Here is a 25,347-nt window from a genome sequence, read left to right on the forward strand (position 1 = left end):
TCAGGTGCACAATTCTACAACACATCATCTGTACACTGTATTGTGTGTTCAACACCCCAAGTCAAGTCTCCATACATTACCATTTAGCCCTCTATAACCTCCTCCATTTTCCTCCCCTTTTCCCCCTGGAAATCACCACACTGTTATTCATGTCCATGAATTTTCTCTTTTTTTTAATCTCTCTCCTTCTGCTTGCCTGTCCCCACCCCCCAACAGCTGTCACCCTGTCTTCTATGAGTCTGTCACTGTTTGTCTTCTTAGTTCATTTTGTTCATTAGATTCCACATATGAGTGAAATTATATGGTACTTGTCTTTCTCTCACTGGCTTATTTCACTTAGCATAATGCTCTCCAGGTCCATCCATGCTATTGCAAAGGGTAAGATTTCCTTCTTTTTATGGCCAAGTAGCATTCCACTGTGCAAACGTATCATAGCTTTTTTTATCCACTCATCTGCTGATGGGTGCTTTTTTATCCACTCATCTGCTGATGGGTGCTTGGGCTGCTTCCAAATCTTGGTTATTGTAGATAACACTGCAATGAACATAGGGATGCATATATTAATTCGAATTAGTGTTTTGAGTTTCTTAGGTTAAATTTCCAGTAGTGGAATCGTTGGGTCATAAGGTGGTTCCATTTTTAATTTTTTGAGGTAACTCTGTACTGCTTTCCACAGTGGCTACACCAATCTGCATTCCCACCAACAGTGCACAAGGGTTCTCTTTTCTCCACATTCTCGCCAGTACTTGTTGGTTGATTTATTGATGGTAGCCATTCTGACAGGTGTGATGTAGTATCTCATTGTGCTTTAAATTTGCATTTCTCTAATGATTAGTGATATTGAGCATCTTTTCATATGCCTATTGGCCATCTGTAAGTCCTCTTTGAAAAAGTGCCTATTCAGGTTCCTCGCCCATTTTTTAAGCACGTTTATGCCAGGCAACACCCATCCTCACATTTCTGCATGCACACTCTTAGCTCACTCTTGCTATGCTTCAATGAAGGCTACTAGTTTCTGTGGGTGCCTTGGCAACAGCGAACTATTTTGTCCTAACAACTCCTTTCCAAGACCTACTTTGTAGAGCTCAGTACAACCTACAGGTTCTTCCTGAACTTGTAAGAGACTTAGCAAAAAGCTCGCATGTGCCTAAATATTTTACTGTGTACATATTAGCAGTGCCCTGTCCCCCTTGGAGTACTGAGGTTCCCAAATAAACCAAGTCTCACAAGAAAGCTTAAACTACATGCGGAAACTAAAATCTAATAGACATTCTGGGTTACCCTTTTGTGTAATCATTGTATATTATGCAACCATGCTTGAATCATAACTGTCATTTCCAAGCAAAAAAAAAAAAATTGTTTCTGCCTTCAGGGCACACAGTGTTTTAAAGACAAGTGCAGACAAAGCCATGTGCAATGTCATTTCTGTGTATGTGATGTTAAAAATGTGCATATGGTAAGTAAGGCATGACTCACTTGCAACACAAAATAAAGTTGAATTTAAAAACTCAAGTCCCTGACTGCCTATTCAGATCTCTACCTACTATTTCCCTCTACCATTTCCCTCTTCTGCTGCTTAGATTTTACTATTTTTTAAAAATGGTAAAATTCTGTAGAAAATAAAAATGGAAAGCCTTAGGAGAAAATAGCTGAAAACACTTCATCTTTGCATGAATATCTGAAGCAGAGAACAAGCAAGAGTTTCAAAATGCATTACCTGCATTTGAGTAGTGGCGGCTAAAAGCATAAATGTGGATGAGCCCTAACACAGCTAACCTTTTGGAAATTTAGGAGCACATCAGGGATTCTGTGTCAGATAAACAGGAGGTTTAAAGAACCATGTGACCGATGGCAACACCAATGACCCAGCTAGGCTAAGTACAGGGTCACACACTTGCTCTGGATATAAGGCTCTTTGTGATGTGAGGATATGTTTAGCTCTCTCTCAGCTCCTGGACTGCAGTGGAAGAGTGTTATGAAGGGAACTCACAGAAGGGAGGATGGAAGGAGCCTGCTCTCATGGACCGTGCTTTCACCATGAGGCCTAGCTTCAGCTTATTCTATTTTCACTGGTTTCTACCTCCCCTATTCTATTTCGAGAGGTATCACAGGAGCACATCACTACAATGTTTTCTTTTTCCTCTCTCCCAAATTCTAACTTTACTATTAGAGAAAATAGAATTTGTTTCTAAATCCTAAAATGAAAATATCCATTATTGAGCTTTACTTTGTGTCCAGCTCTATGCTCAGCATCAGAAAGATAGATAGATAAATAGGTGAATGAGATATCATCTATCACCTCTAGTAGGGATTAGTGAAGACAACATTTTGAGGTGGGAGAGAGGGAGGCTGAGGCAGTTTATGCCTATAGAGCCTTGATTTTTTTTTTTTTTTTCTACTTGAAGAAGAGCCAGGAAAAAGTATAACCTAGATGAGGGAAAGCAAGTTTTGAAACATCTGTTATGCAGAATGGCAAGGGAAACAAAAGTGAGTTAAAGAACAACAGATGAATCAAGTCCTATGATTCTTGGACAAACGGTTATCTCCTCTGTGCTGTTGCCATGATTGTCATCATCATCATCATCATCATCATCATCATCATCATCATCATCTTCACAACAAATTATACCTGAACCACATAACCTTTACATGCTTGAGAAAACCATTTCTTGAAAACTGATAATCATTTATGCTAGTTTGATGCTTGTGTGGTGTGGTAGGCAGATTTATTTATTTATTTTTTGTTTAATTAATAGACTTTATTTCTTAGAGCTTAGGTTTACAGAAAATTACACAGAAAGTACAGAGAGTTTCCATATACTTTTTTATTACTTTATTATTATTATTATTTTATTGATTAAGGTATTATATATGTGTCCTTATCCCCCCATTGCCCCCCACCGCCCACTCATGCCCTCACCCCCCTGTTGTCTGTGTCCATTGATTAGGCTTATATGCATGCATACAAGTCCTTTGGTTGATCTCTCCCCCTTATCCCCACCCTCCCCTAACTTCCCTCTGAGGTTTGACGGTCTGATTGATGCTTCTCTGTCTCTGGATCTGTTTTTTTTTCATCAGTTTATGTTGTTCATTATATTCCATAAATGAGTGAGATCATGTGATATTTATCTTTCTTTGACTGGTTTATTTCACTTAACATAATGCTCTCCAGTTCCATCCATGCTGTTGCAAATGGAATATACTTTTTACTGTTGGTAGTATTACAGATTTAATTTATCCCATCCTCCCTCTGCTTTGTGCATGTGTAGGTTGAGCCAGTGATACAGAGAGGCCATGAGAGTCTGGTCCATCACATCCTGCTCTATCAGTGCAACAGCAACTTGAACGACAGCGTTCTGGACTACGGCCATGAGTGCTACCACCCTAACATGCCCGATGCCTTCCACACCTGCGAGACCGTGATTTTTGCCTGGGCCATTGGTGGAGAGGTGGGGTTAATGATTAATGAGATGTAACACACTTAAGTGATCATTTTTTCCCCTATGATTCCAATATATACTTATAATTAAAGCTTTATACACTATTATTTTTTAAATATATATTTTTATTGATTTCAGAGAGGAAGGGAGAAGGGGAGAGAGATAGAAACATCAATAATGAGAGAGAATCATTGATGGACTGTCTCCTGCACATTCCCTACTGGGGATCAAGCCCGCCACCCCGGGCATGTGCCCTTGACCAGAATAAAACCCGGGACCCTTCAGTCTGCAGGCTGATGCTCTATCCCCTGAGCAAAACTGGCCAGGGCTCTATACACTATTTTTGATATGAGGGTGGCTTATTTTTCTTTCCAAGGAAAGTAATTTTTTTCTTAAGCCATTTTATTTTATCAACTATAGATTGTTTGAGTTTCGGTATGTTGAAATCTCTTTGAGAATGGTAGATTTGTGAGAAGAGTAGAACTGTCAGGGACTTTCACAGGGCACTGTCTCATGAAATTTTCCTAATTTAGGCTTTTTCCTATCCACCTCATGTTGGGTTGTCCCTCGGCACTCCATTAGATCCTCGTTATGTGCTCCTGGAAGTTCATTTTGACAATCCAACATATGAGGAAGGTGAGTTTACTTTTTATATATTCTACCTATGATTTTTACAAAGTTTTGTAACTTCTGTCTTAGAGTTGAAATAAAATAGCATCCATTGTTAGAAAGAATTAACCTATATGTTTGTGATTCCAATTAGCGTACTTTTTAGAGTAAAAGGGGGTACTATTAATAATTAAACTGCGACAATAGTCATTACTAGTGATGAACAAGGCAGATGGGCCTTGTGGTCACTAATCTTAAAAAATCATTTTCATACTGCTTACCAGGAAGCAGAAGAAAAGACCTTCCCCCCTTTGTCATGTAAATTAGCTCCAAATACAGGATACTTATGAAACATTTTCTAACTATACATATGTAAAACTACCATTCATCAGACTAGAAAATAGTATTTTTTTATGTGATAGGAAACCATAAGTATACTCAAAAAGTAATTATACAGAAACACTGTGTGATAGGATATCAAAATGAAGAGCAGTAATTATTTACATCTGATTTCTGAATTCACTTATGTAATTTTCCAAGACCAAAAATTGAAAGATAATAAAGTTTTCATTTTACATTGATTCAGCAATTATTCAGCAAATACTGAACACCAACTATGTGCTGGGTCTGTGCTTAATGATATAATGTTTGTGAAAAACAGACACTGTTTTCATTTGTGGAAATTATAGTATAAAGAAAAATAATAAAATAATCATACCAATTAATATTAAATTACATATATGCTAATTTGATCCAAAGGGTCAATTTAGTACTCATAGGTAGGTAAGTTGCCACTACAGGAAGGAGTCAACTAATTTCAAAATTAGTGGAACAGATTTATGAAGTTTGGGATTCATAATTTCCCTCCTTATAAGTATGTCACAGCAAGGAATGTGCATTATTCATCTTTCATTCCACAATGCTTATTGTAGTGCTTTTTACATAATAAAGTCTCCATTAATATTGATTGAATAACTGTTGAATGATGACACATTATAAAGAAAGTTAGCAATTAATAGTTTTCTCCATCAGCAGATGGTTTCTGGACCAAGTGATTTTCACCTTTAGGTAAATATCACTGAGCTGTACCTGAAAACAATATAAGACTTTTATTGAGTTCTTCCACATTTTAATGAATGACTTTAGGATTCTGTCTTCATGTTAGATAATTGTGGAATATGTCAGCTAGACAACACAAACATTTCTCCTGTGGTATGCAGGCAATATGGCAACTTGACTTTCAACTTCCATTTGTGAAGCTGAATGTTGTCTTCCATCAATCTTTGCTTATATTCCTTTTCCTTGTGAGATTTTTAGGGAAAATGAATGAACCACTTCAACTGAATATAGGGAATTATTTTTAAGAACAAAAACTCACTTTTATTTATTTGCTCTTGTTCCAGGCTTAATAGATAATTCTGGACTGAGGTTTTTTCACACAACAGATATAAGGAAATATGATGCCGGGGTGATAGAAGCTGGCCTATGGGTAAGCCTCTTCCACACCATCCCTCCCGGCATGCCCGAGTTCCAGTCCGAGGGTCACTGCACTCTGGAATGCCTGGAAGAGGTATGCTTCATATCCATCTATATGCTGCTATTTACAGATTAATCGATGCTCTTAGAAAACTGGAAAATTCCATGCTTGTTCATTATTAATGTTTTTCTTCTTGTCACACTGTAAAACCATTTACTTACCATTCTAGCAAGACCTTTGATTGCTTTTTTAAATCTTGAAGGCTACAGGAGTAGAATTCTAAAGACAAGAATAACTTTCAGCATGTTTTCCTTCCTAGCCCCACCTCCTTTGTTTATTTAATATTGGACACTTTACTTTATCCTTTAAAATTTCTTTCTCCATTTGTGTAGTTTCCTTTGTCAACTTCACCTTTCATCTCTATTTGTTTTTTTCATTATCCATTTTCAAATTTTCTCTCCTTTTCTTTGCTTCATAGTTTTCTTCCCTTCTTTATCCAAAGAGCAAGAATAACTAATATAAAATACATATTGGACAAGATAAGTACATCTTTATATATAAAAGCCTAATATGAAAAGCACACCTTGGGAGTTCGACTGACCAGGAGTTCGATCACTCGCTATGATGTGCACTGACCACCAGGGGGCAGCGCGGAATGAAGGGAGGCCCTGGCCGGCAGCGGGCAGCCACTAGGGACCCTACCTGTGCACAAATTTTATGCACTAGGCCTCTAGTGTATAAATATTTAACAATGGCTGCTTCCATGTATAGTTCTTTTCAATGAAAGTGTTTCAAGATGGATCATATTCTTTATGAATTAAAAGCTGGCATGGTTGTAGGTTGTGTGGCAGGCTGGTGAAGTCAAAACATACTCTTCTGAGTTATTTTGACCAGAATTCAGATAGCCATGGCATCACTTACTAGTTGTAGGACCATGGGCAAGTCATTTAATGCCCCTTTCCTGCTTGGTTTTCTTATCTGTTAGTGTAGAATAATTTCTCCTTTTAAGAGTTTGAATTTGCAGGTTACTAACATACTGGGATATTTTTGCCAGGAGCCTTGACTTCCTCTTTATCTCCTGAAAGAAGGAAAAAGAAAGATAACATTTAGGAGTCATCCAGTAAATCCTCATTCAACATTAGTTCTTTTTGTTATTAAATACTAGAGGCCCGGTGCACAACATTCATGCACTGGGGGTTGGGGGTGGTCCCTCAGCCTGGCCTGCACCCTCTTGGCAGTCCTGCTGCTCTCACCAGCCATGAGCCCGAATTCTGGCTGAGCAACACTTCCCCTGTGGGAGCTCACTGACTACCAGGGGGTAGCTCCTGCATTGAACATCTGCCACCTGGTGGTCAGTGCACATCATAGAGACCGGTCATTCCGCCGTTCGGTCGATTTGCATATTAGCATTTTATTATATAGGATATTTTTATTGATTTTAAAGAGGGAAAGAGAAATAGAAACATCAATGGTGAGAGAGAATCACTGATGGGCTGCCTCTTGCATGCCCCACACTGAAGATCAAGCCCATAACCTGGACATGTGCCCTGACTGGGAATCAAACTGTGACCTCCTAGTTCATAGGTCAACACTCAACCACTGAGCTATGCCAGCCGGGCAGCTTTACTTTTCTCCCAGCAAATATTGCTTCATAATGACAATACTGATAGGAATGTCATGAAAAATCCAAATTCAACATGTTTGGTGGCTCAAGCATTCACTTACATTGTTTTAGCTTTTCTTCTCAGTTGTCCCTCCAAGTCTCGTTGAATGAGAACTGTCTGGTACACACTTGTTTGGGCTAATCAAGTCTTCCACTCTCCCCACCCCACAGGCTCTGGAAGCTGAAAAGCCAAGCGGGATCCACGTGTTTGCTGTTCTGCTCCACGCTCACCTGGCTGGCAGAGGCATCAGGCTCCGTCACTTCCGCAAAGGGGAAGAAATGAAATTACTTGCTTATGATGACAATTTTGACTTCAATTTCCAGGAGTTTCAGTACCTAAAGGAAGAACGAACCATCTTACCAGTATGAATGCTTTTTCTTTTTCACTGAATGTTATAAAAGTCATGAGACATATATCTGCTGAGAATAAGCAAGATTTCTAGTGGTGAAATGAATTGTGCATGGTATCCTTAGTCCTAAAGCCACCCACCACGGGTGTTGCACAACCCAGATGGAATGTGTTTGATCTGTTTTCCAAAATTAAAACTCATTTTTCTTACTATTCCCAGGGGCACTTCAAGTTGATTTAAAAAGAATATAAAAAGCAGGTTTTGAGCATTAGCGTTGCTCTTTTCTTATTTTACTCCCCAGTTGAATCTTTTGGCTGCAATTATGGTAAAGAGAAAATCAGGGGTTTCCTTACCCCATAGGATATTTTTTTAGAATTTTCATTTTAGTAAACATCATCATAAGGATAATTCTTTCATTTGGCAAAGGTGTTTGGACATAGCTAATTATGCTGTGCTGTGTAATCTGCTTGCAATAATACTTGGAGTCATGGCGGGAGGACACAGAAGAGAATTTTATGCCCTACAATAATGAAGGCTTAAAAAAATTTTTTTTTGCAATCCTTCATTTAAAAAAAAAAAATTTAACCCGTGACCATCAAGATCATCATAGAATTTTCTACCCTTATTTCATTCTTGAAAGTACAGTTCTTATATACTATTTTTGAAATGAGAGATTTCTGCATGCAGAGATTCCTTGCTACATACACCCTGAAGATAGAAGGATGCAGTGTGAGAAACACTGATATTATCAGGATCCTACACACCCTTATTGTGTTGTTTTGTCTCAGGATTTTCCAACCAGTTTTACTGTGTTATCTCAGAGCTTCCCAACTGGTGTGGGGGAGTAGGGTATAAGTGTGTTGGAATACTGATCCCTGGTTCTTCTGAGGAGCAGGGCAAGGAGAGCAGACCTGAGGGCCAGCACACAGAGCTAGCTGTGTTTGGTTCATAAATAGCCTGTTCACTTACCTGAGTGGGCGGCCTAAAAAATTACTCTTTTCCATGTGTGCTGAATTGTCCAAAAGATTGAAAAACGCTGGAAAAGTAAATTACTATTAATTTGCCTCATAATTCTGTTGTAAGGAAGTATATGACTAAAGACCTTTAAAGAAAATAATGTAAATGAAGAGATAATCACCATAGCTAGTAGCTATAGCTAACATTTATGAAGTGTTTAATCTCTACTAAGAATTACATGTGTATTTTGTCACTTAATCCCCTTGCAACAGCTGTGCAAAACAAGTGCTATTTTTATTATTATTTTTTAGATGAGCACATTATACCCAGTGACTCATTTCCTGACCTACGATCATGCAGCTAGAACATGGGGGAGCCTGGCCTGAACCCGGAGCACCTTGCTTGTTTGCTTGCTTCTTATTCTAGAATTTAATAATCAAGGGTCTTCTTTTGAATCAAATTATTTAATGCATCCCTTCATATAGCAAATTAAACTGTTGGCCTACAAATGTATTAGATAAATGAAACAGCCTAAAACTGCAATCTGAAAGCTCATACTTTTATGTTTTAGGGAGATAATCTAATTACCGAATGTCGGTACAACACAAAAGATAGAGCCCGGATGACTTGGGTAAGAAAATTTTTATTATTAAAATTTATCTGTGGAGAGAGAGGGAGGAATAAACTTTGGTTTTAGAAGGAAAAGAGCTAAAAACATTCCCATTGGGAAGCAAAATTCCTGAATGTCTTAAACATGAAACATCATAAAAGCGAAATCAGACTTGTTTTAGCATTTTATCAGAATAACTAATGATACTATGGTAATATTTGTATTGTAATTTATTGATTCTTTCATGAAAAGCTACCCTTAGTCTTTTAGTTTTTCCTCACCAAATATTATTAATAAGAGTCCTGTGGTTACTAATGACCATCTACATGAGTCTGGACTTAGATGAATCAAGACTCTGAAAGTAAGAACGAATTGCATGACCTTGGGGTTTCTGACACAAAGAGAAATTTCATCCCAACAGATTTACTGGGGAGTTCTGCTAAACATTAAATAATTAGATCATTCATGGTTTACTTATCTTTTCTGGGTAATCATCTCTCACCAACTCATTTTATGAAGTTAGCATAATCTTAAACTTAAACCTAAGAATGGCAGTATGAGGTCAACAATATGCACCTGATGGAAATCTCTTTGACAAAGTATTGTCAAATCTTGCATTATAAAAAATGCATTATATAAAAATATAATGTTAGGACCAATTTGGGTTTTGCTAAGAAATATCAAATTGTTTTAAATTAGAAAACGTATTAGTGCCAATTAAGATATTGAAGGAAAAAGATGCCTCAGTTTAAAATTTAAGTCAACCCTGGGGGAGAGAGGAACATTTAGCAAACCAAGAGTAAGAGAGAATTTTCTTAAGATAAAAATTGGTTATGAAAAATCTATAGCAAATACCAAGCTAAATGAAGTATTAGATGCAGTATTTGTTGAAAATCAGGAAGACAAGGATATTCATTATCACTGTTTCTATTCAAAATTGCACTAAGAAAGAAAAAAAATGAGAGACAAGGCTAGAAAAGAAGCAAAGAGGCGAAAACACTTTATTCACAGATATGTAATTTTCTACATCAAAAATCTCAAACTTGGTAATATCTAAAATTAATTATACTTTAGTATATAAGAAAATATGATTAAAAACTCTTAAGTTCTATAGAAATAAAATCTAACATTAGCTATGTTTGATCTCTATGGAAAAAATTGTAAATCTGTATTGCAAGACATTAAAGAAACACCTAAAGAAATTAAGAGGTACTGTGTTTATGGATAGAAAAACTTAGTAAAATAAAAATAATTCTTTCCCATCCTCGGTGGCTCTGTGGTTGAGTGTTGACCTATGAACCAGGAGGTCATGATTCAATTCCTGGTCAAGGCACATGCCTGGGTGGTGGGCTTGACCGAAGGGGTGGAGGGGGCATGCAGGAGGCAGCCAAACAATGGTTCTCTCTTACCTCTTTTCATTGGTGTTTTTCTCTCTCTCTCTCCCTCTCCCTTCCTCTCAGAAGTCAATAAAAATATTTTTTTAAAGAAAATAATCCCTTTAAAAAGAAAAATAATTCTATGTAAATTTGATATAATTTCAATAAAAAGTTCAGAGAGATTTTATGATTTGGAATTTTGGTATTAAGAAATCTTCAACTAGCCATAGCGGCAAAGTTATTCTCCTATAGTTTCATTTTCTAAATATTTTACAGTTTTAGCTTTTACATGAAGAAAGTTGATTCTAAAATCTACATAGAATAGCAAAGTGTTAATAATAGGCAGGACAGTACTGAAAAGAACAAGATGAGAAACAAACTACTGGAGATGAAGGCGTATTTTAAAGCTATGGTGATTCCTAATGTGTTTTGGGTCCAGAGTTAGAAGAGTGAAACAGAGTAGGGGTCCTGGAAACAGACCTACAAATCCTTTACATGGAAACTTGGTTTAAGACAGACATGGCATTCAGGTAAGTGAAAAAGGATGGACTTCTCACTAAAGAATACTGACACAATTAGGTATCCAAATGACAAAAATAAAATTATGTCTTTGTCTTACACAATATACAGAAAATCAATTCTGGGTAGATTAAAAATATTTAAATGTGAAGAGCAAAATTTAAAAACCTTTAGGAGAAAAATATATAAATATATCATTATGACTTTGGTGTAGGTAAGAACTCTTTAACAAAACATAAAAAGCACAAACTATGAATTAAAACATTGATTAATTTGACTACATTAAAGCCTTTGGTTATAAAAAGCATGGTTAAGTAAGTTAAAAGAAGTTTTAAACTGAAAAAAATATTTACAATAAATAGATTAAAACAGCATTACTATCCAGCATTTAAAAGAAATTTCATTAATCTGTAACATAAAACAAATATACAATAGAAAAAAAACAAAAAAATAAAAGCTCTAACAGAAAATAAACATATGAAAGGATCCTCTATTTCATTTGAAACCAAGGTCATACAAATGTAAACCAGAATGAGATATTTTATACTTACCAATTTGGCAATATTTAAAATTGTAATTCCAATGTACTGAAACTGGACCCTCATATGCTGATGAATATAAATTTATAAAACCACTTTGGGGGAAAACATGGCATTCTCTAGTAAAATTGAAAATTGATATATGCTCTAACCAGTTCCATTCCTATGTGGACTTAACCTTGAGGTTACTTTTGTGGGAAGTGTTACAGGAGAAGAATATATAAAATATTCATAGTAACATGCAACAACCCAGGAACAAAAACTGGGGAACAGCTTAGTTATTTATCAAAAGGAAAACAAAGAAATATATTATATGTTTATATAATATATGAATAGTATATAGTTATGAAAATTAATGAACTAAAACCATTCTGAAGGACATAGTGTTGCTTGAAAAGAGCAAATTTGCACCAGACTATCTGTAGTTATGATATCATGTATCTAAAGTTCAAGAACATATGAAAGTAAACATTATATTGTTTGGGATGCATACGTCAGTGAACTGAATGTAAAGTGTGATGAAAGCAATAAAATAATAAACAAAATATCAAGATGATCATATCTTTGTTTAGTGTGGGGAAGAGGAGAATTGAAGATTAGCATACAGAAGGTATGCCTTGTATATAATTTTGTTTTCATAACGTATTTTACTAAGTATATAATACATTATTATTTTAGTGTATATTTTGGTGCTCTGCTTGGATACTCTCCCTTTTCAGGGCCAAGATAGCTACACCTCAGCCACTGAAATTATCAGATGATAAGAGCTCACGACTGTATCCCTCATTGGGCCTTGCCCTCGGTGTCAGGGAATGCCTCACTTAAAGTTACACTCCCTCCAGTGGAGCGGCCAGCAGCTAATGACTGGTTGATGTGAAGTTACAAAGACCCAGCTTTCTTCCTACAATTTGGTAAAACTCTGAATAGTCACCTCAGCTCAAGAATAATTTAAATATGATATTTACTGAGGCATCAGTTGCAGCCTCCCTTGTAGAATGGCTTCTCCCTTTATTCAATCCTGCCTTGCTCCTCAAGTAAGACATTATATTTTTGCAATTTGTAAAGTCATTGTATATTAGCCACTACATTAATTTATAAGTAAATTGTCACTTAGATTATTCTTTAGCTTTAAGATTTATTACATTTTAACACTGGAAGGAACTGTATGACCTTGGTGGTTTGTGTGCTCTAAGTGTCTATTAGTCGAATACTTTTCTAAATAAAACATCTCCATTTGCAGGGAGGACTAAGCACCAGGAATGAAATGTGTCTTTCATACCTTCTTTATTACCCAAGAATTAATCTTGCTCGATGTGCAAGTATTCCAGACATTATGGAGCAACTTCAGTTCATTGGTGTTAAGGAGATCTATAGGCCAGTCACGTAAGTAATAAGTGAAGTTCATGGTTGGGGCAATATGACAGGTCAGAACAGGATGACATTATTTTATACTGGATCTATCACCAGGTTATGGAATTCCTTTACGTGTTCTTCTATTTGAGTATTTTCAACTGGGAAAACCAGGTGAGCTTCTTGGTTGCTTTGTCCAGGGTCCCCAAGACTGCCCCCAGGTTCAGAGATATTTATAGTTGTACTCATGGCTAATATTAATTACAGTGAAATCGTATAAAGGAAAGTTAACAAAAGGAAAAAGGCATATGGGGCAAAGTCAACAGGAAAACAGGAGCAAGTTCCCAAGAAACTCCTCCCAGTAGAGTCACACAGAATGTGCTTAATTCCACCAGCATCAAATTATGACAACACGGCCTGTGGACTGAAGGGTCCCGGGTTCTATTCTGGTCAAGAGCATGTACTTTGGTTGCAGGTTCCCTGGCCCTGGTCAGGGTGCATGCAGAAGGCAACCAACCGATGTGTCTCTCTCACATCAATGTTTCTCTCTGTCTCTTTCTCTCTCCCTTCCACTCTCTCTAAAAAAATCAATGGAAAAATATCTTTGGATGAGGATTAACAAAAAAAATTATGACAACATGTATGCTCACTAGAGACTCGGTGCTCAGAGTTTTTATTTGGGGCTAGACTCCTTAGCAAATTACCTAAACTCCAGACTCCCAGGAGGAAAACAGTGTTCAATATAAACTACACCATTTGAACAAGCAGTCTAGGTCTGAATAGGGTGGCTTATCAACTCCAGAAATTGATTTCTCACAGTTCAGGAGGCTGGGAAATCCAAGATCAAAGCTGGGGCAGAATCAGCGTCTGGTGAAGCCCCACTTCCTCATGGACAGTCATCCTCTCATAGTAACCTCATGGGGCAGAAGGAGCAAGAGGGCTTTCTCAGGCTGCTTTTATAGGGGCACTAATCCCATAAATAAGGGCAGAGACTCCAAAGGCCTCATCTCCTAATAACATCACCTTGGGTGTTAGGATTTCAACATATGGATTTTGGGTGGACACACACATTCAATCTATGGCTGGAAGTGATATTTGAGCAGAAACCTAAGTGATAGGAAACCAGCCATGCAAAGATACCCAAGTATACTCTATGCAAAGAGAATTGTCAGTGTAATGACCTTATGGTGGGTATGAAGCTAGCATGTTCAAAGAGCAATGAGAAGGTGGGTTTGGCTGGAGCGGATGATATATGGTAGGGAAAGAGTGAGGAGGTCTGACAGCAATTGGGACCAGATCATGTAGGACTTTATAGGCAACATAAGAACTTAAGTTCTTAAGTGCAAAAAGAAGCCATTGCAGTGTGTTTTTAAAAAGTGAATTTGGCTACTGTGTTGAGAAAAGATTGTAAAGAATAATACCAATCAAGGGACTATTGTGATTGTTCAGGTGAGAGGTAAGGGTACCTTGGACCAAAGTAGTGGCAATAGAGTTAGTGAGAAATGGTTACCTTCAGATTACCTTTTGAAGGTAGCACTCACTGGAATTGATTGATTGCATCACAAGGAATTGGTTAGAGAAAGAGAAGAGTGAAGGAAACATGATGATGTGTGAATGGTGTCTTGGTATAGGTGTAGGGAAACTTGTTTGAAGAAAAAATTGAAAATTTTGTTTTGGATATATTAAGGTAGATGTAGAAAAAAAATAATGGAAAAGAATTAGAGTGCCTAGTGGAAATTTTGGAGTGTATAATTTATTAAATATAAGGAAGGATTTTCTAATGATTAGGACTTTTCAAATGAGACTGATGTAATTAGGCAAAAGTTATGCATAGATTTTAAGGGGGTATAGTTAAGAAGAGGGTAAAAAAACAATGAAGATGTGGTACAATTCAGATGCTGATGAAGACAATTATGATCTACTTTTTGTTTCTAAGTATTATAGGGATTAGAACTTATGAACTAAAAAGACTCTTGTTTTAAAAATTAAACTTATCATTTGTAGATGTGTTGTACTGAGTTCCTATCTACCTTACCCAGTGACCATCAAAACAGAAATCTGGATCTACTAAAATACAAATAACAAAATGCTTATGTAAATTAGTTTGTAGCTATGAAATATTTTTAAATGCATGATTTCATGTAAGTTATTTTCATACAATTCCAATAGGTAGAGCAGGACTTGGCAATCCTAGTTTTATAGAGCAGGAAATGGAAACTGAGAGATTAAGACATTTTGTAATTCACAATAAATGGTTTGTATTGTGGTCTATAATTTTATATACACTGAGTGGCCAGATTATTATGATCTCTGAAAGTATAATAATCTGGCCACTCAGTATATATATATTAGAGGCCCGGTGCATGAATTCGTGCATGGGTGGGGTCCAGCCAGCCTGGCCAGGGGGAGGGAACATGGGCAGTTGGCTGGCCTGCCTGCTGGTCAAACTCCTGGTTTGCCGGAAACAAATCAGTTTTACTAAAAAGAGAGATGTTGACAGGAAGCCAGGAAGGCTGGTCAACAACCTTAATTGCTCTAACCACTCACCCTTTAGTTGAGATATTGTTAGCTGAAGCAGCTTCCACCTTGGTTTGTCCCATTAAGTTTTTGTTATTTCCTGCCTAAGGGCTACATGTATATTTCTGTTTATCTTGCCTAAAGATGTTTTCCCCAAAGCCTCAATAAAAGGGATGGCAGAGCCAGAGCAGTCGTTAGTTCTCCCACTAGAGGTGGACTACCGCCTGGCCCCCCATTTCGCCAAATTGAATTTCTTCAAGTCTCCATTCATTTGTGTGCGGCCCTTCTCCAGAACCCGAACCCTGAACTGGAACCCTGGACCACACTGGACGTGGAAAGGGATTCCTACACTGGTTGAAGGGACATTTTGCATATTAGCCTTTTATTATATAGGATATACTCTGAGTGGCCAGATTATTATGTGTTCAGAGATCATAATAATCTGGCCACTCAGTGTATATACTAGAGGCCCGTTGCATGAAATTCATGCACTCGGGTGGTCCCTCAGCACGGCCTGTGTGGCAGGGGCCAGATATGGCGGGGATCTCCCTTTTCCGCGTCCAGCACGGAAAGAGACATGAACCGGTTCTGAGTGGAGGCAGCCAGGGATTGAGAAGTAAAAGAAAGCAAGAAAGCAAGAAAGCAAGAAAGCAAGAAAGCAAGAAAGCAAGAAAGCAAGAAAGCAAGAAAGCAAGAAAGCAAGAAAGCAAGAAAGCAAGAAAGCAAGAAAGCAAGAAAGCAAGAAAGCAAGAAAGCAAGAAAGAAAGAAAGAAAGAAAGAAAGAAAGAAAGAAAGAAAGAAGACACAGAGATAGCTTTATAAAGCTGGGAGCTGGGTGGGATGATGGAGGGACAGAGACCCAGAGCAGATGCAGTGTGTTTATTTATACCTCCAAATACCAGGGGGTTTCACCAAAAGTTAGGATCAAAGGAGATTATTTGCATTCTTGAGTAGGCCCGAGCATTCCTGGTGCTTGACTGGATTTACATATCAAAGTCACAATCTCTGGACACCTGGGCAAGGTTGAAAGTCAGTACTGATAACATGTCCAGCCTTTTTGGGGAAGCATGTTCCCAGGGCGTGGCTCTGCCTGTCGCCCTGAGTTCTGCTAAAAATAATTAAAGAAATGCCCATGTGCCTTCCCAGGGGGCCCTCTACAGGCCTGCACCCTCTCACAGTCTGGAAGCCCTTGGGGGATGTCCAACTGCTGGCTTAGGCCCGCTCCCCTTCGTTCCACTGGTCGTTTTGCCATTTGGTCTATTTGCATATTAGGCTTTTATTATATAGGATTGCCTTTTGTTAAAAAGAAATTTATATATGTAAAAGCCTAAGCGACTGAATGACTAAATGACCAAACGACCGGTCGACCGGTCACTATGATACACGCTGACCACCAAGGGGCAGAGGTTCAATGCAGGAGCTGCCCCCTGGTGGTCAGTGCGCTCCCACAGCGAGAATGCCACTCAGCTGACCAACCCATCCCAGTGGCCTACCAGCTAGGCAGCAGCCACTCACTTCCCCAGTAGTCTTGCTAGTCCAATCTTCGGAGAACGGCCAGGCACCAACGGACCAGTGCTGCCGGCAGGCTCCCAACAGTGCTGCCGGCCTCCTGGAAGTAGACCTCAGGCACCATGGCTACTTCTCCTCCCTAGATGCTCCACAAGGAAGAAACAATATAAAAGCGGTCGCCAGGTGGCTCCTGCGTGAACGTCAGAGAGATGGGTCCAGATCCCAGGCCAGCAAGGGCATCCCACTGACTGCCCAGAGGGCTGATTGCATCCTGGCTCCCTCTACCCCAGCCCCTTGGGATGGGTGCCAGACACAGGGCTCATGGCTGGCGAGCATGGCTGTGGCGGCGCAAGCCTCTCCTGATCAGGACTGACTGGGCGCAAGTCCATGGCAGGCGCAGTGGGGCCAGGATGAGCGGGGGTGGCAGGCAGGAGTGGCAGGTGGCATTGGACTGCCGGTTTCAGCCCAATCCCCGCAGGCCATGCCGAGGGACCCCACCTGTGCAGGAATTCGTGCACCGGGCCTCTAGTATATCTGTATATATAAAAGCCCAGCAACCAGAATGGCAGAACGACCAGAATGACCAGTGGCTGTGATGTGCACTGTGGCAGCCAACCAGCCTGATCTGGGCCCCAATCGGCTGCCCGCCCCTGGCTGGCCAGGCCCTCGATCAGTCCCCAACACCCTGATTGAGGGTGGGGCTGGCAGCCAACTGCCCGTAGCCCCTCCCCTTATTTGGCCCAGCTCCCGATCAGCCCCTAACACCCAGATCCAGGGTGGGGCTGGCTGGCCAACAACCCGCAGCCCAGCCCAATGGGCCCCCCACTGGGGTGGGCCAGACAAACCCCACCTATGCACGAATTCGTGCACTGGGCCTCTAGTATATAAATAAAATAGTGAAAATCAAAACAACACATAAAATGTCATTCTAAAAACACTGGGATATAGTCTTATATTTTCTTTAGTGTTATCTGTGTAAAGCCTCTGAAAATACCCCCTTTTCATGTCCCAGTGAGCTCTGTCATGCCCATGCCTTAGGTTACCCCCAGGAAGTGGGGTTTTTCATCACTTAGAGAGACAGGAAAATTGCTTCACAGAACAAGGCCACTTTTGAGATGTCATTGCCCACCTAAAATCATTTAACTACAAAATCATTTTAAATATTCTTCAAAAATCTGAGTGAAAAAAAGCCTCTGTTATAAAATACATGTTTGGACTTTAAATCAAACTTCCAAGTATTTTTCATCATCACAGTGATATAAATATTATTGAAGGCCAAACTAACAAGGTACTGGTTAAAAGATCAGAAAGAGAGGAATGGTCTGGGTGATTTTTCTGTTTTGCTTAAAAGAAAATTGCTAATTTGGTTTTAGGACACAGTACTAAAAAGGAATATCATATAACATGTAACCCCAAATCTTTTATTTTGTGCTTTTAATATAATAATTAGTTAGGTGCCCTATTTCATTTTAAAAATTCCATAGCAATCCTAAGATTAGAGGATGACTTGGTAGAAAAATAGAGACAACTATATCCTGTTACAGGATTTGTCTGTTCTGGAGGATGCAGTTTTTCTTTGCCTCCTACAGATCTGGCAAGGCTTAAAGAAGAACAAAAAGTTACAAAGATTAGATAACAGAATAGATAATGAGTTTATATGAATTCTCTGTTTTCTGCAACACCACACATCCATGCAGTTCCAGGCAAGTTCATGTGATGGAAAGTTCCTGTGTTATTTGTTCTGTTTCTGTAAAAGAATCAAGAGAGGTGTTTCTCTTTTTCTTTATAGGAAAAATCACTTTATGTTTATAATGTGTAAAAATCACAAATGCTTATTATAAAGAGTTTAGGTAATGCAGAAAAAGTTTTAAAAAGAAGATAAAAGCCATCACCTCAACTTCCGGTAGAAAAAAAAGACTAAATACTAACATTAATTGAAAATTATTGCAGAATCTTTCTATGTAGGTATTGATATAAAGATGAGTACATTATTATTATCAAGATTATAACTTTTTCAGTGTTTTAAAAAAACATTAACATTTAATTTTGTTTTAATTTATCAGAAGAAAAAAATACTGAACAGTTGTTGAACTTCAAATAAATGTTGCTGTTGTTTTTAACCACAAGAGGCAGTATTTAATAAACAAGCTCACAAATGTTGAGAAAATAGATTGTAAAAACACTAAGATGTCACACGCACTTTTTAAAAACTACATGATTGGGTCTTTTGACATTTTTTTCCTTATGTTTAAATTTTGAGTTTTGTTGTTGATTATTTTCTTATATTTGTTTTGTTATTCTTTTTCTTTTTCTTTCTCTCCCTCTCCCTCAAACTACATGCTTTAATTGTAGATCATAAAAAATAAGGACACTCATACTTTCACATTGTCTCCGACCACCCTTTTCCATAACTCCAAATATTTGTTATTTATATTATAATTTTTGTATTTTCAAGATTTTTAATTTTCACATTTAACTTTAAAAGCCAATTCTAACAACATTTAAGGCAACTATACTTTTAAAATAGAGTCAGTGATAAAACCTTTATATCATTTCTACATTTATGAGTTCTTTAATTTGATTCATCATATTTTTTTCTCAAGATGTTTAATTAAGAAGGGTTTCCAGGTGCTTTGTGCCCTGAGTTCTTTTACATTTTTTGAAATTCCTGCACTTATATTTAGACAGCATTTGGGTGGAGATATTTTGGGTTCACTTCTCTCCCTCTCCTCGCCCCTTAGAAGATCTCTTGGAATGAATGGGAGCATTCGTCCTTTACCTGTAGAACATGTAAGTTAACTTGAACATATTCCAGTGTTGAGCATCTGAATCAAATTTTCCTGAGACACAAAGTGTTCTTTCAGTACATACATTCACTCCCCACCCCACCCCCCCTTTTTTTTTATTGCATTTCAGGGAAGTTTTAGTGTAGCTACACATTTTTTTTCTAATCTACTTTAGATTTTTCTCAAGAATTTTATAATTTTTCAGAAGTGATCTTTCACATCTTGCTTTTTAAAAATGTATTTGCTACAAAAGTTGTTTTGTCCTAAATTTATTTCCTTTGTTCTGCTATCTTCCTGTTCATCTCACTCTGTTGTTTCATCTTTTATTTGAGCTCTTGTTTATTTTATTTATTTATTTATTTTTTATTTTTTGAAAAAGTTTGATTTGCTATTTTGATTTTTTTTTTAATTTCTTTATTGATTAAGGTGTCACATACTTGTCCTCATCTCCCCATTCCCATCGCCCCCCCTCCCCACGCATGCCCCAACCCCCTGTTGAACTTAACCGTTGGATAGGCTCATATGCATGCACACAAGTCCTTTGGTTGAACTCTCCCCCTCCCCCCACCCTCCCCTATCCTCCCTCTGAGGCCCGATAGTCCGATCGATGCCTCCTTGCTTCTGGTTCTGTTCTTGTTCCTCAGTCTATGTTGTTCATCATTTCCCCTAGATGAGCGAGATCATATGTCACTAGATATATACTTATGAGAACTGAATGTGAGACGAGCAATAATAGTTATGCTGACAGGCAGATGGATCAGTCTGTAGTGAGTTTCTTTCTGGACCAACAGTTCTTTTGAGACCCAATTTCAATGTCCACCAGTTCCTTATGTGTACATGTCAGCACTGACCCCTCCGCTCTGGATGGTGGACAAATGGTGGTAACGGAGGTCCGACTCCCTCTGGTTTGGTCTCGGCCGGACCCAGGGGCACGGCTTCACCCGGACTAAGGGGCACGTGGCTTCACCCGGATCTAGGGACACATGGTCTCACCCGGACCCAGGGACGCTTGGGCTCTCCCAGACCCAGGGGCACGTGGCCTCACCCGGGCCTAGGTGCACGAGGCCCCACCCGGATCCAGGGACACATGGTCTCACCCAGACCCAGGGATGCTTGGGCTCTCCCAGACCCAGGGGCACGTGGCCTCATCCGGGCCTAGGTGTACGAGGCCTCACCCGGATCCAGGGACACATGGTCTCACCCGGACCCAGGGACGCTTGGCCTCTCCCAGACCCAGGGGCACGTGGCCTCACCCGGGCCTAGGTGCACGAGGCCTCATCCTGATCCAGGGACACATGGTCTCGCCCGGACCCAGGGGTGCGTGGCCTCTCTCAGACCCAGGGGCACGTGGCCTCACCTGGACCTAGGTGCACGAGGCCTCACCCGGATCCAGGGACACATGGTCTCACCCGGACCCAGGTTTGCTTGGCCTCCCCCAGACCCAGGGGCACGTGGCCTCACCCGGGGCTAGGTGCATGAGGCCTCACCCGGATCCAGGGACACGTGGTCTCACCCGGACCCATGGACGCTTGGCCTCTCCCAGACCCAGGGGCACGTGGCCTCACCCGGGCCTAGGTGCGCGAGGCCTCACCCGGATCCAGGGACACATGGTCTCACCCGGACCCAGGGACGCTTGGCCTCTCCCAGTCCCAGGGGCACGTGGCCTCACCCGGGCCTAGGTGTACGAGGCCTCACCCGGATCCAGGGACACATGGTCTCACCCGGACCCAGGGACGCTTGGCCTCTCCCAGACCCAGGGGCACGTGGCCTCACCCGGGCCTAGGTGCACGAGGCCTCACCCGGATCCAGGGACACATGGTCTCGCCCAGACCCAGGGGTGCGTGGCCTCTCCCAGACCCAGGGGCACGTGGCCTCACCTGGACCTAGGTGCATGAGGCCTCACCCGGATCCAGGGACACATGGTCTCACCCGGACCCAGGTGCGCTTGGCCTCCCCCAGACCCAGGGGCACGTGGCCTCACCCGGGCCTAGGTGCATGAGGCCTCACCCGGATCCAGGGACGCTTGGCCTCTCCCAGACCCAGGGGCACGTGGCCTCACCCGGGCCTAGGTGCACAAGGCCTCACCCAGATCCAGGGACACATGGTCTCACCCGGACCCAGGGACGCTTGGCCTCTCCCAGACCCAGGGGCACGTGGCCTCACCCGGGCCTAGGTGCACAAGGCCTCACCCAGATCCAGGGACACATGGTCTCACCCGGACCCAGGGATGCTTGGCCTCTCTCAGCCCCAGGGGCACGTGGCCTCTCCCGGGCCTAGGTGCACGAGGCCTCACCCGGATCCAGGGACACATGGTCTCACCCGGACCCAGGGACGCTTGGCCTCTCCCAGACCCAGGGGCACGTGGCCTCACCTGGGCCTAGGTGCACGAGGCCTCACCCGGATCCAGGGACACATGGTCTCACCCGGACCCAGGGATGCTTGGCCTCTCCCAGACCCAGGGGCACGTGGCCTCTCCCGGGCCTAGGTGTACGAGGCCTCACCCGGATCCAAGGATACATGGTCTCACCCGGACCCAGGGACGCTTGGCCTCTCCCAGACCCAGGGGCACGTGGCCTCACCCGGGCCTAGGTGCACGAGGCCTCACCCGGATCCAGGGACTCATGGTCTCGCCCGGACCCAGGGGTGCGTGGCCTCTCTCAGACCCAGGGGCACGTGGCCTCACCTGGACCTAGGTGCACGAGGCCTCACCCGGATCCAGGGACACACGGTCTCACCCGGACCCAGGCGCGCTTGGCCTCCCCCAGACCCAGGGGCACGTGGCCTCACCCGGGCCTAGGTGCATGAGGCCTCACCCGGATCCAGGGACTCATGGTCTCGCCCGGACCCAGGGGTGCGTGGCCTCTCCCAGACCCAGGGGCATGTGGCCTCACCTGGACCTAGGTGCACGAGGCTTGAGCTCTTGTTTAATGGAATTCATGTTCTTGTTAACTGAGCTAATAACATGAAACACGTGTGGGAATTCTCTCCAGTATAATCGGTTTATATTTTCTTCTAGTGTCAGTTTTTTTCCTGTCTCTTTACATGAAGTGTGAAATACTTCCCTTTTCTCCCTGTGTTTGCATGGCTATGTCCTTTCTTACTTCTGAGGAGTCAGTTTTTCCGAAAACTTGTCTTTGACACAATGTAGGTGAATTCTTGACTTTCTTCTAAGAAAATCTGAGAGTAGCTTTCTTTCTTGCCACACCACAGTTAGAGGTTTAGGTGATATATTTTATGTGCCTACCTTTATATATTTTGATGGTAAAGGGCTGTGGATATACTCTATATTACAATGCATGGATTCACCCTCCCTCAGATTTTGTTAAAAATCTATTTGAGGAAGTTTTCTAACTGGTAAGGACTGCATCCCTCTCCCCGGAGGAATGTCCCAGGCCTTCCATCATGTTGTCAAAGCGGCTGCAGCCCCAAAGCCTTCACTTCTTACTAGGGAGACTGCCTCACGGGGTACTTCCCAACACCCATTTCCCTGGAGAGTGCCAAAGGGTTAGGCCTTGAACCTTGTCCAGTCAAATGTCCTGGCTTCAGTCGTTAACAGTTAGATTGTAAAGTCTGTGGCATTATGTTGTATCCTTTTTCATTCGCTTGTTGGTATATTCTTATTTCTTTTTTATTCTTTATTTTAAAAGTCAAATTGCTTGGGGCCAAACTTACATGCAATAAAATGCACCCATTTTTGTTAGGAAGTTTTCTCAGCTGTGTACACCTATGTAACCCCATCACAAATAAGATATAGTGATTTCCATCACGCCCATCGGTTCTCCTAGGCCCGTGTGAAGACAATCCCATGGAACTGTGAATATGCTTTATGTCACTATACTAGTTTGATCTTTTCTAGATGTTATAAAAATGTGATCATATAGTATGTGCTCTTTTATGCCTGTGTTTTGTTTGTTTGTTTGTTGTTGTTGTTTTGACCTAGAGGTCTCTGAGATTCATCTATGCTGGTACATGTATCAGCAGTCCATTCCTTTTTGTTGCTGAGCAGTATTCCCCTGTGTGGATACACCCAAGTTTGTTTATCAGTTCAGCAGTTAAAAGACATTTGTATTGTTTCTGTTTGTGGCTATTATGAAGAAAGCTGCTGTGAACCTTATTATATTCATCTTTGCATGGACATATGTCTTCAATTTTTCTGAGTTAATACCTAGTGGTGGAACCACTGGATTGTATACAAAGTTTACACTTATTTAATAAGACCTTCATCATTTTCTCCAAAATGGTGGACCTTTTTACGTTCTCACCAGTAATATACAAGAACTCCTATGGCTTAACATTCTTTCAATGTTTTATATTTACAATATTTTAAATTTCATCTATTTTAATGTGCATGTAGTGTGATATCTTATTGTGGTTTTATTTTCCATTTCCCTCGTGACTAACAACGTTAAGCCTCTTTTCACATGATTATTGGTCTTTTATATATGATCCTCTTTAATTTTTCAAATTTTTGTCTCTTGTTTAGTTGGGTTATTTATTATTGACTTGTAAGAATTTTTTATATTTTTAAAGAGTTCTTTATACTTTGGATATAAGTCCTTTGTCAGATATATTTTTGCAAGTAATATCCCCCATTCTGTGGTTTGATTTTCCTTTTTTTTTAGCTCTATTTTTGAAGTCAATTTAATCATTTATGGTTTGTTTTGTGCTTTTGGTATCCTGTGTAAGACATCTTTGCCTACCCAAGGTCATGAAGATTTTCTCCTGTGTTTTATTTCCCTAAGAAGTTTATAGTTTTAGGTTTTACATTTTGGTTGATGATATATTTTAAATAAATATCTGTGTGTGGTATGAGTTAAATGCTGAGGTTTATTGTTTTTCCTATGGATATCAAGTTGTTTAAGAACCATTTGATGAAAAAACCCACCCGTTTCCCATTGAATTACACTGGAATGTTTATTGAAAATCATTTGACCATGAACTGACTATTTCTGGACTCTGAATTCTGTCCATGTTTGTACATGTTTAGCCTTAATATAATATCACATTCAATTATTATAGTTTTATAATAGTATATCTTTAAATAAGAGGGTGTAAATCCCTAAACATTGTCATTTTTTCTTCCTCCAAATTGTTATGGATAGTCTAAGTTTATTTCTTTTTTGTATATATTTTTAATCAACTTATCAATTAGATTAAACTTATGAAGAAAAATTACTCATTATTATACAATATTAACATGATTTATTTTTATCAACTACAGTAATATATAAATAATACCCTTTTAAAAATGTTTATCTGGGTAGACATTTGCAGTATGCCTAGATGTGTAGAAATGTAATTGTTTTAATTTCTAGAACATTCCTAGTCTTCCTAACTAATTCCCAGTCCCAGTGATAGCAGAAGAACTTGCTATTTCAAGGCCAACTACTTCTGGTTTAAAGCTTAGTCTTATAAGGAAAAGTACTCAAGATAAATGTTCACTTTTTCAGGATTTCTTCTCTTTCTGTTTTGTCCTCTTTTCTCCAGAGGTAACCTGAAAGTGTGGTGTAGGATCGGCTGAAAGTGACTGTGTGATGTTGTCATAGAGTAGGGGCCTGAACACAGTTAGTAGGAATGGAAAGGAGACAGTAAATATGAGCCAGGGATGCCATCTCAGAGAGGTGGGTGACTCCATCCCCAGGTTA

The 25,347-nt window shown here is 40.2% G+C and overlaps 1 protein-coding gene across 1 annotated transcript in view; it reads left to right on the plus strand.

Moving 5' to 3' along the window:
* Positions 1-25,347, plus strand: part of MOXD1 (monooxygenase DBH like 1) — an 81,631-nt gene that overhangs the window by 53,173 nt on the left and 3,111 nt on the right. The window contains exons 5-10 of the mRNA XM_008140436.3: positions 3,270-3,449; positions 3,974-4,076; positions 5,453-5,619; positions 7,361-7,552; positions 9,068-9,127; positions 12,781-12,923. Of these exons, the coding sequence (XP_008138658.2) occupies positions 3,270-3,449; positions 3,974-4,076; positions 5,453-5,619; positions 7,361-7,552; positions 9,068-9,127; positions 12,781-12,923 (845 nt within the window). The remainder of the gene's footprint in view (positions 1-3,269; positions 3,450-3,973; positions 4,077-5,452; positions 5,620-7,360; positions 7,553-9,067; positions 9,128-12,780; positions 12,924-25,347) is intronic.

The sequence above is a fragment of the Eptesicus fuscus genome, chromosome 10 (genome assembly GCF_027574615.1).
Source record: "Eptesicus fuscus isolate TK198812 chromosome 10, DD_ASM_mEF_20220401, whole genome shotgun sequence".
Lineage (NCBI taxonomy): Eukaryota > Metazoa > Chordata > Mammalia > Chiroptera > Vespertilionidae > Eptesicus > Eptesicus fuscus.